The following is a 22,872-nucleotide window of genomic DNA, read 5'->3' as shown; positions in this document are numbered from 1 at the left end:
GATAGGCACCCCGTTGTAGGGATAGTGTTCTTCTAACAGGGCGAGACAGTTACACTCTGCCCTTGGTTCCCCTCCTGCATTTTTCCTTACCACTATATGAGATGTGAGCTTCCGCCACGGACATATTTCTTCTCTAAAGAATTGTTCTGAATGTGATATAACATAGATTACATTATGGAATGTAAGATACCTGCACTTTTGAATTACCCTGATGTTTCACCACGAAGACAACCAACAGATTCAGTGTGGCGATTAAGCTGGGAGAAGGCCAGCGTTTTCAGAAGTTTGACCAGGAAGGGAGTGATGGAGATTTGGCGATAGTTAGCCGGGCAGCACGGTCAGCAGAGGGTTTCTTAAGAAGAGGGTGCACAAGGGAGTGCTCCAGGGGGATGGGAAGACACCAGTGGCGAAGGAGTGATTGCAGAAGTCGCCCAGAGCAGGAGCCAGGGAGTCAAAGTGGTTGTTGATGGTTTAGGAGGAACAGGGATGAACCTGTTTTGATGAGACATTCATAGATCAGACTTGTCTAGAAACCTTGTCAGGGGAGAACAGGGGAAAGGCAGAGAAGGAGGGAGGAGTGGTGGCCGAAGAAGGGCAAGAGGAAGAGCAGGAAGTGGAGGGGGAGAGGTAGAGAGAGAGAGAGCACAGGATGTCCTGAGTTTTAGAGATGAAATGAGAAGCCAGAGCCTTGCAGAGGACCTGGGAGGGGACATGAGAGGTAGAGACTGCAGCAGTATTGGCCAGTTCCTTGCCGATTTTAAAGAGTTCGGATGAGTTGTTAGATGCAGCTGAGACGCGGGCTTGGATGTGAGCTCTTCTTGGTGCGGACAGAGAGGCTGTATTGCCTTTGGAGCCGGTGGCAGGCCAGTTTGATAACAGTAGGCAGTTTCCATTGTATATGGTTTGGTCATGTGTACCAAACAAGTGTGCTAGGTGCACAGGCTTTAGTCCCTGTACATGAGATTTAGATAGTCCTTGTCACTTGTTACTTCACTGAGGGCTGTTACTTACCATGAATTTTAATGTAAGCACAAGGCCTTTATACTCTCTTGGATGAAAATGCACGATACAGAAATTGGTCCCAACTAGGCATTCACGCTTTGCTTTTAGGCAATATTCTGATCTGAGCAGGGCTGAGAGAAAGGAAAGTACAATAATACTTCAGGAGGTTGTCGGAACAAAAAGGTAGGCCCGGCCCACACTAGTCAGCCACACTAGCCTTGCTATGCAATGCTGTTTTGTGTTCTGGGAAACAGAAGCAGACAGTAGACGGCAGAGGCAATCCTTAAAAAGGGGCATGTGGCACCCTTACTAAAGTGCCACATGAACTATGAAGAAGCAGTCCACACCGATTTCCCCTGTTGCATCTTGTAGCAAGGATGTTATATTGTGGTACAAGCACAACGTACAAATGTTACCATTACTGTTCTACCAATTGCCCTTTTTAATTTGGGCTATTAGGTGGTGCTTGTGCCATCTGTAAGCCGAAACTATTGCATTAGAGTATGGATAGGGAGAAATGGATAGGATATGGAGATATGGATATGGATATGAGGTGGACACACAGCTTGTCTGTGTTGTTTGGGTCTTTGCCCACCCATTGACTGCCCATGGCCATGCTAATCCCTATGGCCATTCCCACCCAGTTCTTGCCCCTCCCAGCCCAAATCATCTCCACATGGGAACTCTTTCAGCTCGCTTTAAACAAACCTGACCATCAAACTTTGAGCTCAAAGTGCCTGCCAGTCTTTTTTTATAGCAGTCTTCTGAAGGTTAATGGCCTAAATGAAGCTGTTAAGGAACTACTAGCATAATAAAAATGTCTTAAACAGCTCTACCTTCAGCCGCTCATTTTATAAGCACTATGGCTGTGCTTCACTAAAGTCCTGTTAAAAACAAGCATTGGCAAAGTCAACAGTTTTGGCGTGTGTATACATATCAGGCATATACCAGGCACTGCTATTTTAATGCCCAGGTACTCCCACCATTTTGCAGTTGCCATGATCAATGGTCCATTATTACCACTATGGCAGTGCCTGGCAAGTGCCTTCCCATGCCTACAGAAAAGCCCAATCTGTTGGCATTGCCAATGCTTGTTTTATTTGGCATGGGCAGGGCAATACATGGAAACAGACGGAGTGCAAGTATAATAATATGTATGAGCTATACGGAAACAAACAGAAAATTAAACATGTATAACTTTTGCAACACACTGCAAAATTTGTTTTGTCAGAACCGGTAGTCGACACCGCGTGAAATTTCTGCAAAAAGAAAATAAGCCCATGAAGTGCATTAAATATTATAAAATGTCCAACATGTTTGAAAGTTGTGTGAGAAAAATTCACACATCACACATTTTTGTAGATATTGTTTTAAAAGACCTGTTTCTGAACTTTATTTACAAAATGTTTTCTGTATTAAATCAAATTGGAATGAGTAAAAATTACTATCCTACTTGTGGCCGTATTTCCTTGGTTCAAGGAGGGCCTTTGCAGTTATTGACTTCCATTTTGCTCTTATGAATGCCAGCTTGCTGTGGTGTCCTTAACTTTAAAAAGATTTTGTCATTGGGCAACCTGGACTGGGAGGCTACCTGGGTGGAGGTTGCAAATCAGGATACAACAATAAACCAACATTTTCTTTGCAGGAAATTTCACATCTTGCCATCAGTGCCAAGGCCGCTCATGGTATCCGCCTCAGTGGTATCTCCCTCCCCACCAATCACTCGGCCAAAGTGGGAACAAACACGGTATGGAGCTCCAACCCACCTGAAACCGGAGATCACGGAACAGCAGACGTCAAGCAGGTTCTGCCTAGTGCCATGGTCATCACCCCTAAACTGCTGGAGATGGACGTCAACAACTACTTGTTCGATGAGTGCAGGGTGAGGTAGGTGCACTATGCCATGGTCCTTGGTCCAAATAAAAGACTTTCAACATATTCTTGCATGGAACATGAACACAACCCTCAGCACCATTGCCCTGTTCTATAGAGAAACGAACTATGTTTCACGTTCTTTAAATAAATGATATAACCTCTCTATGATATTTTCCAGCAATATTTCAGTGTATAATATCTCAACATTAGTGTTGGGTGTCAGAGCTAAGCAATCATATTGGGTCTTCCGGAAACAGCTCAAGACTTTACTCTTGTCTGCAAATCTCCCTTTTGTCTGAACCCCATATGCTAATCATGTCTGCAATGTCTCATTGTAACTAGCGAATTTGATGCCTCGGGGCTTAGTGCGCTTAACACATACAAAAATAAATAAACATCAGAGACAGATGTGTCCATCCAGTGCACTTACCCATGGCCATTTCACCCCTCCACCTTAGGCATCTGCAGATGACTTATATTCTCCCCCCACACATCTCCAGAATCCCCTTCTCCTGACCCATGCAAGGCATGCTCACCGCTCACCCTGGGTCTATGCAGGAAGAAAACTTGCTCCATGTGATTACATTCAGTGGGCCTCAGGCCGGTCAGGAAGTCCAACTCATCCGGTGACGTCTTTACAATCTGCATGCCTCTGTCTGCACCAGGCTGGCAAGCCCTGCTTCACAGAGATGCCAAAAAAGCTTATTTTGCGGATTTGTGCCCGAGCGTTATCCCCTCAGTGGGTGTCACTCCTAGAGTCCTGTGAGCTGACAACCCTATGTACCTGTCTCTTGTGCTTAACGTTAAATCTGGCTTTGGCGAGAACCATCCACTTGTCAAAGCAATCCAGTAAACAATGCAGTCATTTGTGAATTAGGTAAATTTGTTATAAAATTGCCAAAACAATTCTGAATTAGATTCTGCCGTTGAAGTTACAGTAGGTACTGTGCGAATGTAATCCGGTTTGACCAATCTGGAGTGTTTACAAAACGTAGAGGGTTTTCAAACTTTTAAGAAATGACATTTATCATGGTGGTGTTTTTGCAGTGTGATCTCACAGTCATTGGACGGTTCCGCCGCTTCCATTTCTAGGACGCCAGGGGCAGCCCTCCTGAGAAACTTCCTTCCTGTTCGGCGCTCGACTCCAGTCAACCAGCATTCCCCAGAGAAGCGGTGACACTCGCTGGTAAGGGCTCTTCCCGCATTAACCTGCCTATGACAGAAACCACTGAAGTATTAATGCAAATTCGGGGGAGAGGGGCAGGGGTTCAGAAGTTCAAAAGCCCGAAGGAACGGGAAGTGGTAACGGTTCGAGGGCCATTTTTAAGCAGTGCATAGTCTATCCTCCATGCACATGTCCTGCAGTCCAGATGTGGTGCCAGGATTTCGCCCACGTACAGCTGACGCATCGATTTTCTCCTGCATCTGTCACTGAAAGATGATGTGCTCTCCGCTCGAAAGAGGATATTTCACAAGAACATTTTAGTTCAGGCTGAAGGACAGCACAACGCCAAACATAGGGCAAAATCGATAAAGGCCTCATTTCCTTCCTGGTAGTCCCAGGAGATGCTTACTCTATGTTTCTTTCCCTGTTCTCGCTTAGCATCTGACACTCCGCACACTTGCTTCCTTTGTGTCTGTGTTACTGGCAAGCAGAATAGCAAACTAGTGTCACTGCAGTTTTCACTCAAGGCTGCCTTTCCAAGAAGCCCTTGCTATTTACCTCCCCATGGGCCCAAAGCGGTGGAAACATTAATCATATGAGAGTGTTAAAACAAGGGCTCCACGGTTGGGTGAAAAACAAGCATTGGAAATTCCAACAGTTTGGGCTTTTGTGTAGGTATGAGAAAGGCACTTACCAGGCACTGCTGTAGAGGTATTAACTGCCCAGTGATGGTATCTGGCGCAAAATGGTTTGAGTACCTGGGCATCTAATAGCAGTCGCTGTCAACTGTTAGTTTATTTATTAGGTATTTTTATCTCCTCTAAATGACCCTCCAATGATACTAAACTAAATGCCCTGTAGGTGCTACCGCTAGGTTGCCGGTGGTGTTTCCCGCCTATCTAGGGTGAGGGGACAGAGAGAGGCAGACCCTATTGCTCCAATATATCTTTAAAACGAGCACAGGGACGCTTCGCGATGTGCCCAATGTACTGAGTTCAAGCACGGACCTATATTCCTTTAATTGTCCTGCTATATGAACTTAAACTGTTTTAAAAAAGAAAAACAATTAGTTTCTAAAAATGTGGACTCAACTAGTGCACATGTTTTCAACTTCACATTTTCACATAAGATGTCCCATATTTCTTGGGAAACCCTGTATTGTATTGGCTGACAGGTTTCAGTGGCACATGTTGGTATGGCTCCTTGCTTCAGGACCTCGGATGCTGCATGGGTTAGTGAGCATCCGTACATCAGCTATGTCATTTAGAAGACATGAAAATGCCCAATAAATAAAGTAACAGTTCACATAACCTATACAGATTGTGTGTCATGACATGTTTGGTACAATGTACAGGGTATGAAACCCACTCCTAGTCCCCCTTTGTGTTTATTGTCCATCTAATAGTAGTGCCTGGCAAATACCTAATACTTATACACAAGCCAAAACGGTTGGCTTTACCAATGCGTGTTTTTAACAGGACTTCAGTGAGGACACGCATAGTGCTTATACATCGAGTAGCTGAAGGCAGACCTGGTTAAGATATTTTTATTAAACCAGTAGCCGGTTTACAGCTCCAATTAACTCATGAACCTGCCCCCCTGGATGGTGTTGTGTGCCCCCTACTGCCCTCGTGATAATGTGTGTGCCCCTTCCTTCCCTCTCACCCTTTTATCCTTCCTCCCCTCCTCTTGTTTAAGTCTGGCACTACCTCAATTGCCGTCAGGCATAGTTATTGTAGCCGCCTGTCTTTCTCATCCTCCTGCCCTCTCCTCCTCCCCACCCCTCCCCTTTTGTTAAATTCAGGCACTGCCTCAATTGCCGTCAGGCACAGTAATTGTAGCTGCCCACTGCATTGCCACTTTCTGCTCATATTTCCAGTGCTACGCTGACGACACTCAACTCATTTTCAGGCTGCCCTCTGCCACCTCCTCTCCCTCTCTCATCTCTGATTGCCTAACTGCCATTCAAGATTGGTGGGCCGCCAATGATCTTTGTCTGAATGCCAGCAAGACGAAGATCCTCCTCATCGGCACACCTTCACCATCCTTTCCCCTCACTCTCTGGCCGGCCTCCCTTGGCCCTCCTCCTACCCCCACCTGCGAGGCTAAGAACCTCGGGGTCATCTTTGACTCCACCCTTTCCTTCTCTGCCCACATCTCTGAGGTGTCTAAAAAGTCAAATTTCCGACTGCACCTCCTCCGAGGTACTCTGCCTTTCCTCTGCTTCCCCCAGAAGCTCATGGTATCCCAAGCTCTGGTTCTCTCTAGCTTGGACTACTGTAACAGCCTCTTTCTAAATCTAGCTGCCTCTATTATCTGCCCTTTGCAACTAATCCAGAACAGGACTGCAAGACTTGTCCTTGGCCTCAAGCCCTGGGATCGTATCTCTCCAGCTCTGAAACCTCTCCACTGGCTCCCAGTGGATGCAATGATTAAATTCAAATCCATCTGCATTGTCCACAAGGCTTTCTGGGGCCTGGGTCCAAAATACCTTCAGCTATCCCTCCGCAAATACCTCCCCTCCCGAGCTCCTCGCTTTTCTACCTCCAACTCCCTCAGGCTCAGTCGTTTTTCAAAGAAACGAGCTGGGGGTAGATCTCTGTCTTCGGCTGGGGCCTCCCTCTGGAACAGCCTCCCTGCCACTCTAAAACTTGAGGAGAACCATCTCTGGTTCCGGAAGCACCTCAAGACCTTCCTCTTTTCTTCTGCCTTCGCTCCCCCTCTCCCCTGCTGATCTGTTCTCTCTTGGCATCGTGCACCTGGCCACCCTCTGTCCTTCGGGCCCCGGAACCTGCTCACCCTGCCACCCTCCCGCACTGCCTCCGGGCCACCCCTCGCACTGGGGTCTGCATCTGTACCCATACAGCCCCCCCTTTTTCTTCCTGCACTTATCAGACCTACCTTGTCTGCTGCCTTAAACCTAGCACTTGCAAATTGCTGGCTGCATTACCACTGTTTGTTACCTTTATTATTTATTTATTGTTATTTATCTGTTTCTCCTCTGCTTCACACTTTCCATTTCTCCCCCCTTCCATGCACTTTTCCCCTCCCCCCCTATCCTATGCACTTGCGCATTCTCAATGTCACTGGGCCTAGTAAGATCGCTGTTTTGTTCTCCCCTGTTCCCCTCGCTTGCCTTGTCGTGCTCTGAAACACTTGTGTACGAGCGCGATAGAAATAAAATATCAATCAATGCCTGTCTTTGTCATCCTCCTGCCCTCTCTTCCTCCCTACCCACCCCCTCCTCTTGTTAAATTCATGCACTGCCTCAATTGCCATCAGGCATAGTAATTGTTGCCCCCTGTCTTTCTCATCCTCCTGCCCTCTCCTCCTTCCCACCCCCACCCCTCCTCCTGTTAAAGTCTGGCACTACCTCAATTGCTGCCAGGCATAGTAATTGTGCTCGCCTGTTCTTTCTCATCTACTCTCCTCTTCCCCTCCCTATTACTGTTCGTTAGCACTTACTCTATCATTTGTCCCTTGACCTTGTGATAGTAGCCTGTTTGTCTCTGCCCCCTTCCCTCCTTGTTTCTACTCCCTACTCCCACTTCCCCCTCCAGCGCTACACCGATTCATCATCAGACCTAGTATGTTAGCTGCTTGTGTTGTTCTTCTCCTTCCTCACTCCTTTCCCCCTCTCCCTGCTTGTTTAATTTTCCGGCACTACATCAATTGTCATCAGGAATAGTAATTTAAACGCCTTTTTTTGTCTCACCCCCCCCCCCGCCTCCTTTATTTGTTCCTTGCACTTGCACTATCTGAAATGTCGCCAGGCTGATTAAGATAGTTATTTTTCACCTTCTGAATTGTTTGAAGGACTTGTAAGATCGCTTTGAAACACATTGTGTATAGGCGCTATACAAATAAACAATCAACTCAGCTCTCAGAAGACTGCTTTGAAAAAACAGTAGGCCCCTTGAGCTCACAGATTGCTGGTAAGACTTGATTAAAGTGAGCTGAAAGAGTTCCTATGAGGATGTGTTTTGGGCGGGAGGGACAGGCACTGGGTGGGAATAACCATAGGAATTGGCATGGCCATGGGCAGTCAATGGGTGGGCAAATATCCAAACAGCACATGCAAGATGTGCGTCCCTCCTCCTATGCCATTTCCACCTTTCTATACTCTAACGCAAAGATGTTGGTTTTAAATAGCCCAAACTAATTAGAATGCCTGTTAGGGATCAGAAGGGGAGCAAAAGCTTCCCAAAAGAATATTTTTGGGGGGGGGTTGAGGCCTATGAAGCACAACTAGTTAAAAAGAGTTGCCTAAACATGTGACAAGAATCCTGCATGAGTTGAGCAAATGTACACCATTTGTGCAACCTGTAAGAACCTGCTGTACTTCCAGATCCAATGAGCTACCCCTTGAGCATATTTTACATGCTCCATAGGGCATATGCCAGTGAGGTAGATGAACAAGTTACCTACCCATGGTAACATTCTTTTGACTGGATGTTCCTCCCTTATATTCCTTATCTTTGATATTTCCAATATCCAGCTTGCTGCCTCAGAATTTGTTTTTCAGCTGGGGACACTGTGCATAGATGCCTGACGACTCAATGTCCCTCGATGTCGACGTCACCGCAGGTATATGTAGCACGCGCATCGTCTGTTGGCCTCAGTTCCGTTTTGACGGGGGAGCTTTACCTTGTATTTGACGGTTACTCCCCCTGAGAGAGTGTAGACTGCAACCGCAAGGGAAATTCTACTGCGGGCTAGGTTGGGAGGGGCAATAAGGAATATATGGGAGGAATATCCAGTCGAAAGAACGTTACCATGGGTAAGTAACTTGTTCTTCGAATGGATTGTGTCCTCCCATGTATTCCTTATCTTTGATACACTCCCAAAGCAGTTAACAAAACTTGGAGGAGGGAGTAGAAATTAATGTGATTATGTATGCACAGAGTGCAACACTGCTTTTCCAAAAGCAGAATCTTGGCCCGTGCAGGAGTCTAAACTGTAGTATTTAGTGAAGGTGTGTGCAGACGACCATGTGGCAGCTGCATGTATATCCTTTAACGGAACTCCCCTCTGCAACGCAGACGAATATGCAACACCCCTGGTCGAATGAGCTCCTAGATGTTCTGGAGGGTCTTTACCCGCTAGTCTGTAACATTCCGATATAGTTCATATAATCCATCTGGAGATAGTTTGCTTGGTGATGGCCAGTCCCAATTTGTGACCTGAATAGCCCACAAATAACTTGTCATTCTGCTGTAATTTTTCCAATCTGGAGATGTAAAAGCTCAGTGCACATCTAGGGCCAAGTCTGTGAAGTCTTTCTTCCTCCTTCCCGGATGTGGTGGAGGATGAAAAAGATGGCAATGTTATTTTCTGAGTAACATGAAACTCAGAAACAATTTTGGGGAGAAAAGAAGGCTTCACCTTTAGTACCACTCTGTCTTTCTGAAAGACCGTATGAAGCGGCTTGCAGGATAAAGCCTGCAGCCCACTAGCCCTTCGGGGTGATGTAATTGCCACTAAGAATACAGTTTTCAGAGTTAGAAGTCTTAATGGACAAGAATGTAGCGGTTTCGAAATGAGCTCCCATCAAGTAGTTTGCCACCAAGTTGAGATCGCATAGTGGGACTTGAAACGGGGTTGGAGGGTAAACATAGGTTAGTCCCTTTAAAAATTGTACTACTAGAGGAATTTTAAAGTAGGAGACTTCCTCTGAAGTGCGCTTAAAAATAGAAAGCGCTGCCAGGTATCCCTTGCTGGTACCAATGTGGAGCCCCAGATTGGCTAGATGTAATAGAAAGGATAGCACCATAGGTGTGTTACATGAGAAAGGGACAACATTCCTATCTCTACACCAGCTTCAGAACTTATTCCAGCGGCAGCGGTATAAAGATTTGGTCGCTGGCCTTCTGGCCGAAAGTAAAACCTCCATTACATCGCCCGGGAGGTCCCAATCCTTGTATCTCAGCCTCTGAGAAACCATGTGTGAAGGCTGAGAGGCCTCATATCCGGACGGAGAACCCGACCCTCCTCTCACGGGAGAAGGTCCTCTCTTTGTGGAAGACGAATCGGAGGGCAGATGGACATGTCCAGAAGGTCAGTGTACCATGTCCTCCTAGCCCAGTCCGGGGAAATTAGGATCATGGATTTCTTGAACCTTATCAACCTCCTGATTACATGAGGAATCACGGGGACTGGAGGAAACGCATACAGTAGTGGAAATTCCCAGTCCACCACAAACGCATCTCCTAGAGCTCTTCTTGGGGGAAATTCCCTTGAGCAGTACAGTTCGCACTTCCTGTTGGCCATGGTCATGAACAGATCCACCTGAGGGGTTCCCCAAAGGGTGAAGATCTCTTGAAGGACTTCCTGAACTAGTTCCCACTCGTGAGAGACTGTGCTCTGCCTGCTCAGAGCATCCGGCGTTATGTTCTTTTCTCCGGCTAGGTGAACTGCCGACAGAGAGATTCCTTCTTTTATTGCCCAGAGCTGCATTGCCTCTCTCCACAGTGGTAGTGACCCTACACCACCTCTCTTGTTGAGGTAGTACATGGCCACTGTGTTGTCCGTCATTATCAGGACATTCTATGCCCGTACAGAGGGCAGAAAGGCCTTCAGCGCTAGTCTGATTGCCCTCAGCTCTAAAAGGTTGATATGTAGTTTGGACTCCGATGGAGACTAACGACTGCTGATGGTCAAACCGTTGGTATGAACTCACCACCCTGTGAGTGAGGCGTCCGTCGCTACTGTTATCTCTGCCATGGTTGCCAAAAAGGTTCTCCTTTCAAGATGTTCTCCTGACGGGCCCACCACTGAAGGTCCAGGAAGGCTTTGTTTGGGATTTGTAGGAGATCTGACATCCTTCCTGAGAACTGTGACCACTAGGTCATGAGAGCCCATTGGAGATATCTCATTCTCAGGCGAGCCTCTGGCACCAGAAAAATGCAGAATGCTATGAGGCCGAGTAACCTCAGAAAATCGAAGGCCAGTATATGTTGGGCATTCTGGAATTATGTCACCATCTGCAGAATAGCGTGAGCCCTCACCTCAGGTGGCGAGGCTTTTCCCAGGGAATGCATCCAGGACTGCTTCGATGAACTGGAGTCTTTGTGATGGTATCATGTGGGACTTCTTGAAGTTGAAGCCAAGCCTGTGGAGGGAGTGACAGGTGGAGCTGAGAGGTTCCAGGGCCTGTTCTGGGGAAATGGCCCTGATTAGCCAATCGTCTAGGTAGGGGTAGACATGAATCCCCTCTCTTCTGAGGCTTTCTGCCACAACCGCCATTAGCTTGGTGGAAACCCTCAGTGCGGAGATCAGCCCAAATGGCAGAACTCGAAACTGATAAGGAGAACCGCCAGCGGCGAACCTTGGGTACAGTCTGTGCTTGTGATGGATCGCCACATGAAAGTAAGCATCCTGAAGATCCAATTATACCATCCAATCCTGAAGCTGGAGGGCCTGAAGGATCTGACAAAGAGTTACCATTTTGAACATGTCCTTCCTGAGGAACTTGTTCAAGTTTCTTAAGTCCAAGATAGGCCTCAATCCTTCCTCCTTCTTTGGAATCAGAAAATAAGGGGAGTACCAATCCTTGTTCCTTTCCACTACAGGTTCTGGTTCTATAGCACCTTTCTCCCGCAGGGTTAAACTCCACTGCATAAGGAGCCGATCTGGAATCTTCAAAGAGTTGTTCCCCGGTGGATGACTGAGGTTTTTGCAGGAAAGGTAAGCAGTAAGCTTGGGCAACAGTTTCCAATGCCCAAGCATCTGAAGTAATAGCCTGCCATGCCATCATATGCTGTGACAACCTTCCTCCTACTGCAGTCTTGTGTACGAAGACCTCAGGTTTTGGAGCGGCTGATGCAGTGGCTGAAGGTAAGGCAGCCGCTGCTGTTGCAGTTTAAGTACCTCTCCCCCGTCCACCACAGCGGAATCTTTTATGTCCTCTTTGAGCTAGCTGCCCACTGCCCCTTCTGAATGCGGAATAATAGCGAAAGGATCAACCCCTCCAGGGCGCACCTGTGGGGCAGTTTGGAGTTTGTCTTATTGCATCTCCAAGGGATTTTGCCGCCGGCTTGCAAGTTTGCAGCTTCTCCAAACTCTCATCAGCTCTATTTCCAAATAAATGCGTGCCGTCAAAGGGCATGTTGGGAAGCCTGAATTGTACGTCTGGGACAAATCCTGGCTTTCGCAACCAAGCAAATCTGCGAATCACTGTACTAGCTGCCATGCCTCTGCTGATACTGTCAACAGAGTCGAGACCAGTCTGAAGGGATTCGCACATAGCGTCTTTCCCATCCTTGACAATGTTAAGGAAACTGTCTCGTTCCTCCCCCTCTGATATGGTCAGCCGCCATAGAAATGCACTCCCAAAGGGAGTGGGTAAATCTCGCTAGCGTGCACATAGCATTGGCAGATTTTAAAGCCATACTGCCGGCTGAGAAAACCTTCTTGGCCATGGCGTCATAACGCTTATCTCTATCCTGCGGTATCGTAGGATAGGCATTTTGTCATCCTGAGGAAGTGGCTGCTTGCACTACCAGACTTTCTGGTGTAGGGGGCTTAGAGAGGTAAACAGGGTCAGAACTAGAGGCTCTGTATTTGGCTGTTAGTTTTTTATTCACAGATGGAATAACCTCTGGTGTTTCCCAATTGGAAGCCACTCTCCTTTGGAAAGCCTGATGGAAAGGAACAATTAGGTCCTCCTGTGGCCCTTTGTTGAATATATCTGTGAGGTTGTCCTGTTCAAAAACGGGCGTGGGTCTCGACCATCCCATATATTCCATGACCCTTGTCATTAGCTGTCTGTATGTTACCTCTGCATGGTCTCCAGGGTCTGCCATTCCAAAATCAATAGGAGAGGTATCAATATCACTAGCTTCATGAAGACATTCTTGTAAATTCTTCATGCGAGAGTCCTCTGATATAAGTTCATCAGGCACTGATGGTGTCCCATATTGCAACCCAAAGGGCCTTTCTTCCTCAGGGGACTCCTCTGCGCCTTCATAAATTGAAGAGAGTGATTTAAAGCTATCTGCTCGTGGTAGAGGTGTATACATTTTTTAAATTGATGTAGGCATTATGGTAGTCATCACAGGAGCCGAAAATGTCAAAATTGTCAACATCAATGGCCTCGACAAAGGCGTTGATGGCTTCAACAAAAGGGATCGAACATGTGGCGTCATGGAGGTCAACACCCGAGGCATCAATGGCTTCTCCATCTGTATCGGCGCCAACAGCATTGATGATGCACTTTTCGGTCCTGTAATAAAGGTTTCCTTTTACGTCAATGATGTCATTTTTTTTTTGTCTTTGAGGAATCTTTCTCTCCACTCGAGGGATGAGATTGCTCTTGAGGAGACTCAGCGGCCAGGCCTAAGACGCATGGCTCTTGTGCTTCCGAGGTCTTTCGACTGGAGCATCACCTCTAGAAGGTGTCGAGGGGGGCAAGGCCGCGTTCTCGAACACTTAGCATACAGAGCCTAAACTCCTCCTAAGCCTAAACTCCTCCTACTGTGCTGGTGTACTAGATTTGGAAGAACAAACAACCCATTCAGGTGAACTGGACGACGAGGTGGATGGCGACCTATGGTGCCTCTTTTTTCCATGCCTCGAAGTCGAGGAGGGGTGCAAACCACCTCGACTGGGAACGTTTAGACCTCTTTCGACGAGAAGTTGTTCTCGACCCGTCTGATATCTTTCGTTTAGATGGAGTAGAGGGGGATTTTTTTAGGCTTGTCGCCAACTTCCCTCAATACTCTCCCAAGGCTTTGGCCGTCATCGAAAGTCAGTCCTCGCACTTGGAACACGGATGATTTGATCCCAAACACCACAGGCAGATCCTGTGCGGGTCCATCATGGTCATCTTTGCATTGCAGTCACAGCACTTCTTGAAGCGTATCGAGGAGTGGACAACAGTGATGAGGAAGCCATATTGTGTCAAAGCTCGAGGTAATAATGATGAGTTTTCAAAGAAAACTCAAAGAAGATTTTCAAAAGTATTCCTGTCAGGAACTAGGTATTGCGCATCCGAAGCTGGGAAGTGTGGAAAAACGGAACTGAGGCCAACGGGTCGTGCGCGTGCTACATTAACCTGCGGTGACGTCGACATCGAGACAGAGACAGGCATTGAATCACAGCGCCCCTTGCTGAACATTTTGTTCCGATGCAGCAAGCTGGATACTGGAAATATCAAAGATAAGGAATATGTGGGAGGACACAATCCAATCGAAGTTGGGTTATCAACACCAGCAGTAGAGATGTATGTGTTCAATTGAGGTTGCAGGTTCCACTCCCATTAAGACAGTTCAGGGGCAAATTAATTTGCTGCAGAACCCTGTGTACAACCTGCAGATCATAGGTTTCAATGGATTGCTTTTCTACTGCAGATTCCTCATCTTGATAGATATCCATCATCCAGCTCCGCTACTCGGAAAATCTTCGACGGGGCGTAGTGGCCATCGACCCAGCCGTCAATCCGTCTTGCATGGTGATCAATCATTAGCTCCAGAAGTGACATCCGACGCCATATATATACCATATCACTGTGCCCCGTGCTTCAGTCCCTTTTATCCGCCCACTCACACGCTGCATCGGGAACAGACTCGAGTTTACGTGACGTTTTCAGACGAAATTTTTTTTTCAGCTCAATTTATTTTTGCAACGGAACTAAGGTTTCAAGCAGTGATCCGATTAACAGGTGAAAATGTCGGTGATGGACCTGCACAACGTCTGTTTATGGTGTTTGGGTTCCACTCACGACACAGAGGCCTGCGCGTCGTGCGCCAAGATGCAACCCAAGTCTCTGCGAGACAGAGCCGGTAAGCTGACCCTGGGCCTACCGTCTTCAAAGTCTCCGGCACGGTCTCTCGTTCGGTCATTTGCGGCCCAGATTGAGGAGCCCACTCATCATGACGAAGACCGGCACTGCAAAAAGTCGAAAAAGAAGTCCCATTACAGAAGCCATTCCTCTTCCTCACGGAAGAAGAACCAAGGCGACCATCGGCGGGAATCATTCTTTCTCGGAGCGAGGCAAGCCCTCTAAGGGCCCGACCACATGCAAAGAGTGGGATTCTTTTAAGAAAGAAGTACGTTTCAACAACAGGCAGCTTTCGGCACAGCGCTCGGCACCCCTGAACCCAAGCTTTCCAGGAAGTCGATGCCTTTGGCTCCCACTGAGCCTTCAGGCTCCGTGCCCCAAGAGGCGTGAAAATCACCCTCTAGAAGCCTCTCCCACGGCGCCCCTTGTCTGTCGGAGCCATCAGCCTCTATGGCTGCGCTACAAGCGGCTAAGCCCTCTGCCTCGGCAGCCAAGGCCACAGCGCCCAAAGGAAAAGCCCTCAACGTCGACCATTGACGTCAGCGCCTTCCAACCGCTATCAAGGACCGGTTTATTCGACTTGATGCAGTCCATTTTCAGCACAGATCAGGCTGAGGAGTCCGAAGAGGTTGATCACATCTTTGTGGGATCAGGCGGTGTCGACTATTTCGAGGACAGAGATAATTTGATGGTGCTTGCTCAGGGCCTGTATGCAAAATGCAAAAAATCAGGGTGAAGGATCCGTAGACAGCTGTCGAGTTTTGAAGCTATTTTAATTTGCTTTCAAAACGATTTTGCACAGATGAAAAGGAATTAAACATTTACAAGACTTTCGATAAGCACGAAAGTTTTTGGACAGGCGTTTGTTTTACAAGGGAAATACAGGCGAGTATCGTCCTCTTCAATTGTCGAAAGACAATTTCCACAGTGATGCACGCGTGTACAATACAGGTAAGTAGTGACATAGAATTTTTACAGGGTGCGACTTAGGACTGTGCTTGGTCCGGGGGTACTAAACAAAATAGTGTACACAACACTATCTATAAACACATATATACAAGGGTTGTGCCACAAAACATCGACACAGAAGTGTTTCGGCCAAGCTGGGCTGCGTAAGAGCCCAAGTTGGTGGTGGCCTTCATCAGGATAATCGCTGGTAGTGGTGCGGTCCTTAAAAGTGATATTCTGCTGTGGTGCAGCGGGGACGCTGTGCTGAGAGTCCTGTTATGAGTACCGGACTCTAAGAGCCATGTCAGCAGGTGACATGGGAAGACTCATACAAATCGGGTCTCCTAGGCAACTAAATGTAGCCTTTGGCCTCTGGGAGCAATGCAAAAAATGGTGACTGCACTCCTCACAGCAATGGCTTGCTCAGGGCCTCCAAGATGCCAGCGGTTTGGACACATCTCCAGAACTTGAGATGCAACAAAAAACAACCATACACTCACTCTGTCAAGTTTAGGACACTGGTGGAGAGGTGGTTGACACCCCCAGGCTCAAGTCGTCCGCCACTCCCCATCAAGGGTATGACCTTACGGATATTTTTAATGAGGGCCTGGCTATTGAGCACAACATGACCTTCAATCAGGCCATAGCTGACGCCTTGCCTTCCATCTGGCGCAATCCATGCACTTTGCCTCGAGTGAGTACCAATGCCATGGGAAAGTACAGGCCGGCAAGAGGGGACTCTTCCTTCCTCTCAACACACACTTCCCCAAAAGGACTGGTAATTCAGGCTGCCACTATATCCTCCATGCCAGAGGCATCCACGTCAAATCTCCCTACAGTCTGGGAAGGGAAAAGAATGGATGCTTTGGCCAACAAGCTTTTACCTCAGGCAGCATGGCTCTCAAGGCCAAAAACGTAGCTTGCGTTTTCACTAAATTCTCCTACGGTTTGTGGAAGGCTGTCGAGCATGCGGCAGAATACGTCCTGGAAGGTCCTATGTGGGACTGTTTTATATAGCTGGTGGAGGACATGATGGAAACTGCCTAGCAGTCCTTGCAAACAGGCATATATATTGCTGATTGTGATGGCGGCTCCATGGGGTCCGCAGTAGTTATGAGAAGGCAGGCCTATTTCAAAACTTCTGGTTTCTCCCTCAATGTACAAAACTGCCTTCTAGACATGCCTTTTGAGCGGGAGATGCTCTTCGGCCAGAAGGCGGTTGACTCTTTGGATACATTTAAGGAGCCTAAAATTGCTGTCAAGTAGCTGGGTCTGGCTGTGCGGGGTCTAGAGGCAGAGGCTATAGGCACTATGTGCCCTATGGCAGCAAAGCACAGCTCCCACAGGCCAGGCAAGGGCAGAGGCATTTCTCGCATCCGGTAAGGGGCAGAGGAGCTTCTAAAGGCTAGCAGACAGCAGCTGCGACTGGGGCGGCTGCACAATCGAAGCCGCTTTGATTTCCCCTCCCACGACGTACCGGTTGCTGGACAGGCATTGGTCCCAGTGGCAGGAGAGAACCTCTTATAGCTGGCCCCGGCAGTTAATTTGGTGGGGTTATTGTCTGCCCTTTTTAAGAAAACCTCCGGACTGACTCCCATCATCACCTATCCAACCGGGACGGGAGCTCCAGGAAGAACTGAGAGCCCTGTTGAAGGGTGCTGTGGAAGAGGTGCCTCCCGATCAGAGATGGTCAGGCTGGTATTCCCGGTATTTTCTGGTACCCAAAGAAGGAGGAGGTCTCCGTCCCCTTCTGGACCTCAGGGCTCTAAACAAGTTCCTGAGAAAAGATAGTTTCAGGATGGTGACGTTTAGAGAAACCTTCCACGCTCTAGAGCTTCAGGACTGGCTTGTGTCCATAGACCTGCAGAATGCCTATTTCCATGTGCCCATACATCAGAAGCACATTTCCTGCAGTTCCTCATTGGGGACAAGCACTAACAGTTCAAAGTGCTGCCCTTTGGGTTGACCGCCGCTCCGAGGGTCTTCACCAAGCTCATGGCGTCGCGGCTCACCTTAGGAGATCCGGAGTCCACGTCTTCCCGTACCTGGACAACTGGCTGATCTGGGGGATGTCAGCGGGACAGGCTTTGTCTCACCTGGAAGACACCCGTCTGTTACTGCACAGGCTGGGCTTCTCCCTGAACTTAAAGAAGTCCCACATGACACTGGTCCAAAGGCTCCAGTCCAGCGGGGCACTAATAGACACTCGGGCAGGGAAGGCCTTCTCTCCCGAGGAGAGAGCTGCCAGCATACAGCAGATGGTCCAGTTGTTCCGGAACCACGCCACCTTACCAGCGGTTTCCTTTCTCCGCTTTTTGGGTCTCATGGCCTCCTGCATTTTCCTGGTGCCGGACTGCGCATGAGATCCCTTTGGTGGCTCCTACGGGACCAGTGGTCTCAGTATCTGGGGGGCTCTCTCTCTGATCCTCTCTAGGTGTCCAGCCAGGTAGTTTGCGTACTCGGCTGGTGGGACACGCGCAGGAATCTTATGGCAGGGGAACCCCTTCTGGCCTCCGACCAGAGTGGTCATGGATGCGTCCTTGAAGGGTTGGGGCACTCACTGCGAGGATTTGCAGGTGAACGCCCTTTGGACAGCTACGATAGCCAGGTGGCATATAAACAGGATGGAGTTGCTAGCCATCAGGCTGGCCCTGAAGGCCTTCACCCTATCGCTCAAGGGGAAGCACGTCCTGATTCTGACGGACAACACGGTGGCCATGCACTACCTGAACAAGCAGGGTGGAGTGCATTCCCGTCCATTCTGCACAGAAGCAATGCAACTGTGGTTCTGGTTGCTAGAGAATCAGATCTCGGTCTTGGCAGTTCATCTGGCAGGGGCAGAGAACAGCTTGGTGGATGCTCTGAGCAGGCAGAGCACAGTCTCACATGAGTGGGAAATGTGCGAAGAAGTCCTGGAAGAGGTCTTTGCTTTCTGGGGTGCCACTGAAGCCAAAAAGGAGTGCAAACTGTTTTGTTCAAGGGAATTCCAAGCGAATGGTGCACTGGGGGATGCGTTTCTGGTGGATTGGACTTTCCCTCTCCATTATGCATTTCCTCCGATCCCTGCCATTCCTTGGATTCTCAGGAGGTTGAAGAGGTTTCGAGCGACCATGATCTTGATGGCCCCAGATTGGGCGAGGATGACAAGGTACTCCGACCTCTTGGATCTGTCCACCTCGCTGGTTGCATTGGCGGCCGGATCTCCTCACCCAGTCGGCGGGTCAGATACTGCACCCGACCCTGGATTCCCTCAACCTACATGCGTGGGTCTTGAGCGGATGAGGTATCATGGTTGGGACCTCTCAGAGGAAGTTCTTGAGGTGTTACTGGCTGCACGCTGACTGTCTACAAGATCCTTGGATGCATGCAGGTGGAGAGGTTTTGAGGCGTGCTGTAGGGAGAGCAAGGTTGATCCCATCTCTTGCCCGACCACAACGGTAATGGAGTTTCTTTAGTTGCTAGCCTGCGCGGGTCTCCAGGTTACAACGGTCAAAGGGTATTTTGCGGCCCTTTCTGTGTTTAAAAGGTGCTCTGATTGAGTTTATTTTTTCACCGTACTAGTCATAACCTAATTCCTGAAGGGGCTTCTCAACACATTTCTGCCAACGCCCTTTGTTGTTCCAGATTGGGACCTTAACTTAGTTCTGACCTTTCTTATGGCAGCTCCGTTTTAGCCTGTGCATTCGTGTTCGCTTAGGTTGTTGTCCTTTAAAATGGCCTTTTTGGTTGCCATCACATCAGCCAGAAGGGTTTGCGAGCTGTAGACCGTATGCTGCAAGCCCCCCTTTTTGTGTTTCTTCAGAGAGAAGGTCTCTCTTAAGGTTAGACCAGTTCCTTCCGAAGGTGGTTTCGGAATTCCACCTTTCACAGGCCATTGACTTGCCGGTGTTCTACCCTCCTCCTCACCCCTTAAAGGAGGAAGAGCGCTTTTCCCGTCTCAACCCGAAAAGAGCCTTGATTTTTTATGTTGCCCGCACAGCAGAGTTCAGGAACACGGACCGGTTGTTCATCGCCCATTCTCTTTCCTGCAAGGGTCTTGCGATTACTAACCAAACTATCTCACGCTGGATCATTTTATGCATCTCTGAGTGCCATCAGTCGTCAGAAAAAGAAGTCCCATTGGGTATCAGGGCTCATTCTACCAGGGGAGTCTCTGCTTCCATGGCCCTTCAAAGGGAGGTCCCTGTTCGGGACATTTGCCATGCTGCCACGTGGTCTTCATTACATACTTTTACAAAGCATTATGCTTTGGATGTTGCACATGGGGCTGATGCACATTTTGGCAGAGCCGTTCTGCAGAACCTGCTTGTATAATCCTTTCTGCCCTCCTCCTTTAGCTTACTGCTTGGGGAGTCTATTAAGATGAGGAATCTGCAGGAGAAATTACTTACTGTAACAATCTTTCTATGGATTTTTCTCCCGCAGAATCCTTATCACCCCTCCCGGCCGTCCCCACTCAAAGTGTTGTGGCTCTTCGCTTCTGATTTTATTAAGTGCTTTGGCGGTGGCTTTGGGGTGCTAATCTCAGTTACTACATTTAAAAAAAAGAAAAACCAAAAACATAGAAAAAAGGTTCCGATTGGAATGTTTTTAACCTGTTGGTTTCTATTACATAGTTGCTTTTTAAGGCTGGTTAGCCTCCTTCCGTTTTCATGTGCAGCCTTTGAGCACGGAAAAAATTGTGAGGAACTGAAGCATGGGGTGTAGTGACGTGGTATATACGGTGCCTGACGTCACTTCCGGAGCCGACGATCAAATACCGCACAAGATGGATCGATGGCCGAGTCGAGGTTCACTACGCCCCCTGTGGAAGGTTTTTCAAGCAGAAGAGCTGGATGATGGATATCTATCAAGATGAGGAATCTGCGGGAGAAGAATCCACAGAAAGATTACAGTAAGTCATTTCTCCTTCTGCTGGTATTTAAATCTGTGACCAATACGTTCACACAGATCTCAACAGCCAGTGTTTATGGTTATACATGGAAGTCTGATTATGGGTACAAATCATACAGAGATCGACTTCTGGTTCATGCTTCCCACGCTTGCTGACAAGTAAGATCTTCACAAATGGAGAGCCTACAATCTAGCTCTTTCACAGTGCAAAAGCAAGGATAGAAACGCTGAAGCAACATTTGATTTGTTATATATTTAATAGCAAAACATACTCAACGTGCGCACTGTTTTAAGGGACAGTTAGCAAATCATTTTAATTCACTGAGTCACCTTGCTGTGCTTGCATCTAAGGAGAAAATTACATTTGGTCCCATCACAGGAGAGTTTCTTTCCCCCAATTTTTTATTCAAAGCAGTGTTTAGAAATGAGAATAAGAACTTGTCCACCATTTGCTGCTCACCTGCACAAGTCAAAAACTGTTTCAGCTCCTAATCGTTCACTGAACCCAACAGCGCATTGCGCCAGCCACACTTAAATAGTTGGCAACCAGCACAATACTCCACCCGAGCCTCACTTTAATGCAGACCTCTTGCTATTTAAAAAACAAAAAGGCAAAATACCATATTGCGCAGCAGAGATAGCAGACTTTTGCTTAGGGTATGGGCACATGGTTAGTAGATCTACTAGTGCACGCACTGTATGCAAGCAGAGCCCTCCCATTGCCCCTGGCGGGAGTCTGACAAGATGGGTGCCAACCAGGAAATATAGTTGTGTGGGCTTGTGGTTATTCCATGAACAGGTTATACATAGGCTGAGTGTTTCCTCTGTGGGAGGCTATCATGCAAAAATCTCATTATGTGAAAATAAAGTGAGATATCCGTCAAAAAAGCAGATTGAGTTTATCAGCAAAGGTCAAGGTGGATGTTTGAAATTCTCAAAGTGAATTCTAGAATGGGTATTGCAATGGCAATCTTTCAAACATAATGGTAGTTTTGGGTAAAGAGGTGCTGGATGACTAAATCATATCTGGTCCTTAATCTCTCTCTAATATATGTTTTTTGTCTGTGTTTATTTCCTTGCTAGATTTGGTAACACCAGGAAGGAAACGTGGCACGCTACAGTGACTCCTCTTCAGAGGCAATGTTTTTGGCAAGCAGCCCTGGCAGATTTTCCATCGGAAGTTAAATGTGGCATGGTACCCTACCGTCACAAGCCTGCTGCGGAGCAGAAACCATGGAGGATGGCTCTCTTCTGCATAATGCTTTCACTCATGCTCCTTTTTCTAGTTCCAGTAGTAATCTTCTTTCCAGAACTGAAACGCTTGAAACAATGTATCAGAATTATTAGAAATGAAGGGAGTCATGAATAGCGAACAGTCTCACTTCCCAATCCAGTTCTACATCCCAGCAAAATACTGTAGTACAGCCTAGTGCAAAGGTACACCACCACTCCCCATTCCAACAGTACCTGCAAGGACAGAGGCACGGCATTGCTTTACTATTCCAGCATTTGATACCTTACCATCTATGCACCTGCACTGATAAAGGCTTAAACGTTACCATCAACAACTTAAACTGTGAAGTAAAGTTCTTTATTCACGCCCCTATCCCAGTTCTGCACCTTGGGCAAGGGGCAGTGTACCACTTCCAATTGTAAATAAACTTTGCAAGAGGTATAGTGCAGCCCCTGGTATTCCAGCCCATTTTAGCTCCATTTGCTCTGAAAGACAAACGATGTATTAAAACACTTGCAGTTAACCCCAAGGGGTATCAGGTTATTTACAAACTGAAGATGCATGCAAAAACAAAATACCTGAAATAGAGAGACAAAATACAGCAAATTCAATGAGAACTTCAAAACACAGATAAAACAAAAATACAATGCAAAATAAAAAACTCCACAGAAAACACAATACCAATCACAGAATAATAAAAAGGGAGACAGATTTAGCAGATTATATTGGTAAAGCTAACATTAATTAATAGGTTTTAAATGTGTGCTAAAAAGTAATGAGGCTGGGGAAAATGTGATTAGAAACTGGAAGGGATTTACAAGGATGTGAAGCTGCGTCGAAGAAAGCCTGGTTATACATTTGAGCAAGTTTGCATTTAGAAGTGTCCAGCCTCACACTGGAGTTAACGCAGGAGCGTTAAAGCAGGAACCCCGGCACACTTCCAAATTGTTTGATAGTTAGACTGCTTTAGGACAA

At 47.5% G+C, this 22,872-nt stretch overlaps 1 protein-coding gene across 1 annotated transcript in view; it reads left to right on the top strand.

The window, feature by feature from the left end:
• The window catches only part of LOC138505132 (uncharacterized), a 398,539-nt gene extending 376,310 nt beyond the window's left edge, over window positions 1–22,229 (top strand). Inside the window, exons 16-18 of the mRNA XM_069625423.1 lie at window positions 2,648–2,889; window positions 3,925–4,063; window positions 21,747–22,229. Coding sequence (XP_069481524.1) covers window positions 2,648–2,889; window positions 3,925–4,054 — 372 coding nt within the window. The 3' untranslated portion in view covers window positions 4,055–4,063; window positions 21,747–22,229. The remainder of the gene's footprint in view (window positions 1–2,647; window positions 2,890–3,924; window positions 4,064–21,746) is intronic.
• The last annotated feature ends 643 nt before the right edge of the window (window positions 22,230–22,872 follow it).

Source organism: Ambystoma mexicanum, chromosome 11 (genome assembly GCF_040938575.1).
Source record: "Ambystoma mexicanum isolate Mex_15411 chromosome 11, UKY_AmexF1_1, whole genome shotgun sequence".
Classification (NCBI taxonomy): domain Eukaryota; kingdom Metazoa; phylum Chordata; class Amphibia; order Caudata; family Ambystomatidae; genus Ambystoma; species Ambystoma mexicanum.
Note: the sequence above shows the minus strand (reverse complement) of the source record. Positions and strands in the feature narration are given on the sequence as shown.